The sequence below is a fragment of the Mus pahari genome, chromosome 23 (assembly GCF_900095145.1).
Source record: "Mus pahari chromosome 23, PAHARI_EIJ_v1.1, whole genome shotgun sequence".
NCBI lineage: Eukaryota > Metazoa > Chordata > Mammalia > Rodentia > Muridae > Mus > Mus pahari.
Window position 1 is genome coordinate 32,549,119 of NC_034612.1, and position 6,700 is coordinate 32,555,818.

The 6,700-nt window shown below is 54.6% G+C and overlaps 1 protein-coding gene across 1 annotated transcript in view; it reads left to right on the top strand.

Annotated features, from left to right (window-relative positions):
* Foxk1 (forkhead box K1) overlaps positions 1-6,261 on the top strand; it is a 63,941-nt gene extending 57,680 nt beyond the window's left edge. Inside the window, exon 9 of the mRNA XM_021186744.2 lies at positions 605-6,261. Coding sequence (XP_021042403.1) covers positions 605-885 — 281 coding nt within the window. The 3' untranslated portion in view covers positions 886-6,261. The remainder of the gene's footprint in view (positions 1-604) is intronic.
* The last annotated feature ends 439 nt before the right edge of the window (positions 6,262-6,700 follow it).

Below are 6,700 nucleotides of genomic sequence, written 5' to 3' on the forward strand. Positions count from 1 at the left end.
AGGGAGGGAGGGACGGAGGGAGGGAGGGACGGAGGGAGGGAGGGAGGGAGGGAGGGATATATATCTTTACTTTGAAGGTTCCTTCCAACATGACTGGGAGGCATGGCAGCGGTCAGGAAGCAGAGGGAGAGGAAGCTGGGGCTCAGCTTGCTTTCCACTTTAGTCAGTCCTGGAAGCCAGTGTAGGACGGTGTCACCACAGCCAGCCTAGGGCAGTGTCACCACAGCCAGGGCATGTCCCTCCCTCCCTCCCTCCCTTTCTGTTGCTTTTCCCTCTTCGTGACCCTGATCTAGAAGCCCCTCACAGACAGGCCAGAGGTTTGTTTCCATTGCAATTCTAAATCCCACTAAGGTGATGTAAAGATTTGGCATCACAGAGGCACAAGAGGGGAGGGAGGGACATCCTCAGGGTGACAGAGGCAGCAGGGAAAAGGGCTCTGAGTCGAGTCAGGTGTTGGGTGTCTGACTCAAACTTGCCGTCAGCGGGGAGAAGGAGTCTGTGTGAGGAACGACAGAGAAAGAACGGTGGCTCTGGCTTTGCTGCTCGGGTCAGTTAGTGGTCAACTAGTAGTGACCCTTAAGTAACCACTTCTTCCTACCGCCAGCCCTCACCAGTCCCCTGCAGCTCCTGGCAGCCCAGGCGAGTTCATCCACGCCAGTGGTCATCACCCGGGTGTGCGAGGTAGGGCCCGAGGAGCCAGCCGCAGCCGTCTCAGTGGCCGCTAGCGCAGCGCCAACCCCAGCCGTCTCCACTACCACATCTGCCTCTTCCAGCGGGGAGCCCGAGGTCAAGAGGTCCCGAGTAGAGGAACCCAGTGGGACAGCTGCCACACAGCCCACAGCTATGGCAGCCACTGGCCCTCAGGGCCCGGGAACCGGCGAGTGAAGTGTCACCTGCAGAAAGGTGGAGTGAAACTCACGCCACAGGAGCCCTAGTGGCCAGCAGCTACATTCAAGGACCGAGTGGAAAAGCCCATCGCGGCCTGCAGCCCTCGTGCAGGTGGCCGTTGCACTCGGACAATTTCCTTTTTATCTCCTGTCCTCCCATGGTTTGAAACAAACACATAAACACGTTCAGACAACTTGATTGTATGAATCTGGGGGTTCTGTGTGTTTCTTTACCCCTCTCATGCCATCGCCTCTCCCCAGTTCTTGGGGGAGAAGGTCTAGCCCAGCTCCTCAGGAATGGCTCCCAGGCAGCACCCACAAGAGCCTGAGCCCCAGGACTGGACAGAGCATGGGCTCCTCTCCCTGAGAGTGGGGCCACGGACTTCCTATTTGTGACTGATCCGGGAATAGACCAGAAAACAGAACGGCAAGAACTTCCCAGCCACAGGCTAGGATACAGAGCCCTCTCCCCAAAAGTGACAGAGACTGTGGCATTAACTGGGGTAAGGGAGGTCTACTTTGGCTTTGGACCCTAAATATAAATATATAGCTAAATATGGAATCCGGGCTCATCTCAAACCTGAGACACACAGAGCAGGCCATATGTCTTTGAGGTTCCCCTTTGTAGGCCGCCAAGCAACAGCAGGCCCTGCGCTCGGCCACACCGGGCCCTGGTGAACGCGCCGCTCTCCCCGATAACTCCAAGAAGGATGGGCGGCTCCCACGTTGATGTATCAAAGAGCTTTGGGTTGAAAGCCCAAGGCCGGCGCCCACAGCACTGAATGAGTCGAGAGCTGCAAGCTACAAACGGATCTCCAGGGAAACCTGAGCCAGCTCCAAGGGAAGTCGGTCAGCCGCTTGCTCAGCAGGGAGGATGATGGATAATGGATGGTATGGGGCAGGAAGACAGCAGAGGATCTGGGTGGTGATCTGCTCGCACTGTCTCCTCACTCCCACCCACCCCCATTCCAGCTGAGAACCCCAAGGCCTGTCCAGTTTGAAAATGGAAACCCTCTTTTCTACCTGACCATTATCCTCTGGAAAGGAAGCTACCTCTCCGGACAGCAGTCGGTGCCAAGTTTGATTACAGTGCAGCAAGAACCAAAGCGTGGGTGTCAGCCGAGGACGTGGACACCTGGGCAAGGTCCCTTTGCATGCCGGACAAGTGACCAACAGCACTTTAACATATGCCACACCAAGTCTCGAGAGCAGGAGCCATCAAATTTCTCTCTGTGAGAATGAGAGTTGATTTTATAGAAGCAGTCATGGGGGCTGTGTGACAGGAAACTTCAAGGCAGCCAGAAATTCAGTGTTGGTCCTCCCGGAGGGTGGTTGGCAAGCAACTGGCAATAGCTTGGACAGACAGAGCCCCAGGAGACATAACCCTGTCATGGTATCAAACCACCCACCAGCCGCCTTTCTCTGCCTGGTGCCGATCAGAAGAGGCCAGAGGGCCCTGTGGGCAAAGAGCAGGCTGTACAAGCTGCCTTTGCTGGAAGGGACTCCAGATCTGGAGGCTGTGGTCACAGGAGAGCAGATGACCAGGTTGGATAAGTCCAAGCTCCGCTGTATGGCTGCTGCCATTGAAGCCACCAACCCCCCCCACACACACACACACACACATCAGGGACCAGTGCGGAGCACCTGCCCCCTCTCTTGAGCTATCTCCCAAGCTCCCCAGCCAGTTGTTTCTGTAGTTCTCAGCTTCAAGCCAGAAGTAAGATGTGTTTTGGAGGTCTCCTGCCTGTTGCCTGGGAGGGTTCAGAGAAGTGGGGCTGTCTTGATAGTGGCTGGGGGAGGGGTTTCCCCTCAGAGGGGGCAGAGGGCTGGCCCTGTCTCACATCTTCCCTTGGTACCTGGCATGAACTTCTCTCTGTGTGCCTGGCGTGAGCGTGGGGTTAGGGAAGAATGAATGGGGTGGAGATCTGAGTTGCTTAGGGGGCTGAGGTGACAAGGGACATCGGTGCCAGCTGCTGATCTTCCCCTACATCACCCTTTACTCCAGGGCTGTCCATGGTCACCCTCCAGGGCAGATTAAAATTGTAGATGGTCACGGTAGACACTGGGTGTGGCCCCTGCATGGAACTGTGGGTCATCAATTGCCACATCTGTCATCAGGACTTCTCAGTTGGCCCTAGGCAGGTTGTTGTCCTGGTTCCTGACATGTGGGCTCCATGCTCTGATCTACACCATTAACAGGGGCATGGAAGGGTATGGAGAGAGCAAGGGAACACACACTGTCCCGGTACAAGGCCTGAAGGCCCGGTTGGATGGCCTGAGCTCCAAGGAAGCTAGTCTGGCGCTGCCACTCTGCGGGGTGGGTTTGGTCATCTACTGGACAGCATCTCTGGCTCGTGCCAGCTTCTGCCCACAACCCATAGCTATCGACCCCAGAGAGCCAGTGTTCAGATCAGGGATGCACAGCTAGCTGGGACGTGCTCCCATGAGCTCTGAGCCAGGAGGGCCATGTCCATCCATGCTGTGGCCCATGGCTGGCAACCCTAGAGCACCCCACTAAACCTGGGCTAGGGGAACAGTTCAGGAGGTGATGTGAAGCCCGGGGGCCTGTTCCTTGGGCCAAGGGGCATGGCTTCATCTGAGCTTGTCTTGTTGGTAAGTGTTCCCTGGTAGACCAGGTACCTGGCTGTCCACACATCCTCTCTCTTCTGCTTCGTATCCAGTGCTCTCCATACTCACACATGCTGCAGGCATAGGAAGGCACCATGGTGACTGGAAGTGAAGAGGAGACCCCCGCCTGGGAGCCTGCCTGCTCGCTCTGTTATTTCTCCCCATCCTCCTTCCTTCCTCTCTCTCTCTCCCTTTCCCTTCTCTTCCTGTCTTCCCCTCCCTCCTCCTTGCCTCTTCTGTCTTCTCCCCACCTCAGCTTTTAGCCTAGCATCCAGGACATGATAGACATGTCTATACCATCAGCTCTTGGAGTCTTGCCTTTGTTCAAGGTGGGTGTTTGGCTCACTGTCCATGATGAAGCCCCATGGACATGTCCCCTGCTTTCTGCGCCTTACAATCTAGGGACCTACCAACCCCCAAGCTCATCCCACAGCCCCAGGCCCGCCAGGTTTGAGGTGGTACGCTCCATTCATCTTCCCTCTGAAAGGAGGAATGGCCTTCTACAATATTCTGCAAGAGCTGGAAATGGGCAAAGGCAGGTGATGGGGCCAGTGTCTTCCTTTATAGACAAGGGGACCCCTTGGGCAGTGGTAAACAGTGTAAGGTGGAGGTTAAAGGTTAGTGAAATGTAAGAAGAAATCCTTCCCCATAGAGAGAAATGGGGGATGGGTGGAATGTTACCGTTCTTCCTCAAAATCCTCAAATTTCATAACACCCACGTGACGTTGCTCACCCAGACCCTCCCTCCCCATCCGAACTGCACAGTGCCTGATTAGAATAAGTCAGAAAGGGTTGGAGTCCCAGTTCTAGTGAAAGATCCCTGTGTGGGGGGCGTCACATCCTGGTCAGGAGAGGCAAAGTCACCACAACTGGCCACAGGGTCCCCCTAGGATAGGTCAGGGGAACAGAGCGGCCACCTATATCCACACCTCTGGTCTCTCGGAATACCTCTGCTTAGAAGCAATATTAAGAAGGATAAGTCAAGCTTTTCCAAAGATTGCCACTGCAGACACCGCTTCCCTCCAGAGCAGGGCCTCTGACAGGGACTGTGGCTTGCTGGGTCGGGTGGACGGGCAGAGAACAGAGGCCTTCCACCTGCTGCTTCAGCCGTGGTCCCCATTTAATGCCCCCTTCCACCTTGGGAGTTCTCTTGAACTCAGGGTGGTCCTTGCACCCACATGCTTGTTGGGCTCTGGATGTTTTGTTTGGTTTTGGGTGTTGTTTGTTTGGGTTTGTCCTGCAAGGTGAGCTAGGCCACTGTTCTACCACTGAGCTGCACTCCCAGCCATTTTGATTTTTTAAACTTGAGATGGGACTCACAAAGCTGCCCAGGCTGGCCTTGAACTCCTAGTCCTCTTGCCTCAGCTTCCTGAATTTCTGGGGTGATGGGCCTACAGGCTGCCATGGCCCAGCACTATTTGCGTTTTGTCTTGTTTTTTGTTTTTTGGTTTTTTTTTGTTTGTTTTTTTGTTTCTATACCAAAAGCTGCTACACTGGTGGCACAGCAGGGTGTGGCCTAGATGCCCCCACAGACTGGCATATGGCACCCACTTCCCACAGCCTAGGGACTGTCCAAGAGACTTTTTCCTGGGGTTGTCGCCTCTCTCTCTGCCCTCCCTAATCCCACAACTGCTTGGCAAGGGGACATTTTTGAACCAACCACAGATGTTTCATTAGGGAAAGTCATTTTCTACTCATGTTAAAGAATAAAAGCTCCCTGAGTGGTCAAGCTTCCCTCTAGCAGGCCTCAGCTCTGCTGCAGGGAACATTCTAGAACCTGCCCCCCCCCCCATGGGCACGGGCCACAACAGCCTGGGCAGGGCTGTCCCACAGATGAGGCCAGCCGCAAACCTTCTCCAGGTACCACCTGGGCTGGAGACAGGACAGAGGGTGCTTGGAGAGAGGGAGTGGCCAACTGGGGGGGGGGGTGAGCCAGTGGGACTGGAGGCTGAGGGCTGCCCTCACAGCCGGTGCCGAGCCAGCAGTGGTAAAGATCCCTCAGTGAGGATGTCTGTCTGTCTGTCTGTGTATGTGTGTGTGTCTCTCTCTCAAAATACTTAAGAGTGCTTCAGTCACAATGAAAAGCATGTGTTTCTGTACTTGGGCTAAGCTGTCAAACACAGGCTGCCTAGGGCTCCCAGGACCTCTTCCCCTAAGCCCTCATCTTTGGGTGCGTGTGTGCGCGCACATGCGCGCGTGCGCACGCGCACACACACACACACACACACACACACCCCTGCCTTGTGAGAGTTAGAGGATTAGAAGGGCCTGCTGCTTTACCTCTGAAATCCTGTTCCTGTGACTACTCACAAGGTGACTGGTGTGGAGGCATCTGGACCCCAGGCATCCCAAGAGCCTGGGTGCAGACAGTGGCCAGGTGTGGTCCACAACCCCATATGTGAAGCACTTGCCACCATTAGAGCAACCTCAGCACTGTCCCCTGAGTCCCTGGGACTGGCTGACTCTGCTAGAATGAGCTCCGTGATCCACTGAGTGTTCATGTTCTCTGTCCTGTATGTATCCAAATGGCACCTTGGCTTCTGAGTCTGAATTTGCTGGCTTAGAACTTTTGTTTTTATTGGTAAAACTGGGAATTCAAAAATCTAACATCTTCAATTTGGTCCCTCTCTCCCATGGTCTCCTCTTAGCGTCCTTCCTGGGTGGGAGGGGCATTTGGGATCCCTGATAATACCTTAGCTTGATTCCTAGGCTGGGAAAAGGTGGTGGGGGTGGGGAGGGGTGACCCTAGCTGTTTTCCGGGTCTCTCCTTGGATTCTGCTGTGTTCTGGGGGGGGGCGGGCAGCAGCTGTGCACGTGTGAGGGAGGGGCTAAAGCCAATAGTGAGGTGGTTCTTTTTCTTAACTGAATGATAATTCTGTAAAAGTAATTGGGGGAGGGTCTTCAGGGAGTGTGTGTGTGTGCGCGCGAGAGCATGTGTGATTTTGTTTTGTTTCAATTTTTACAGTGGCTGTCAAGTGTTTTCATGATATGTTTAACACGTAGTGCTTTAAAAGCAGTGGTACCCAAAACGATGGGAATCCGAGTTCCAGAAGTGGGACGTGCCCCACCTCAGTGAGCAGAGGCCCCACTCTGGAGGCAGGGGTAAGAAAGGCCTGTGGACCCACACAAGCAACAACACCTGGGCGTTCATTTCAAACAGGAGACAGTATTTTTTATAACAGAAC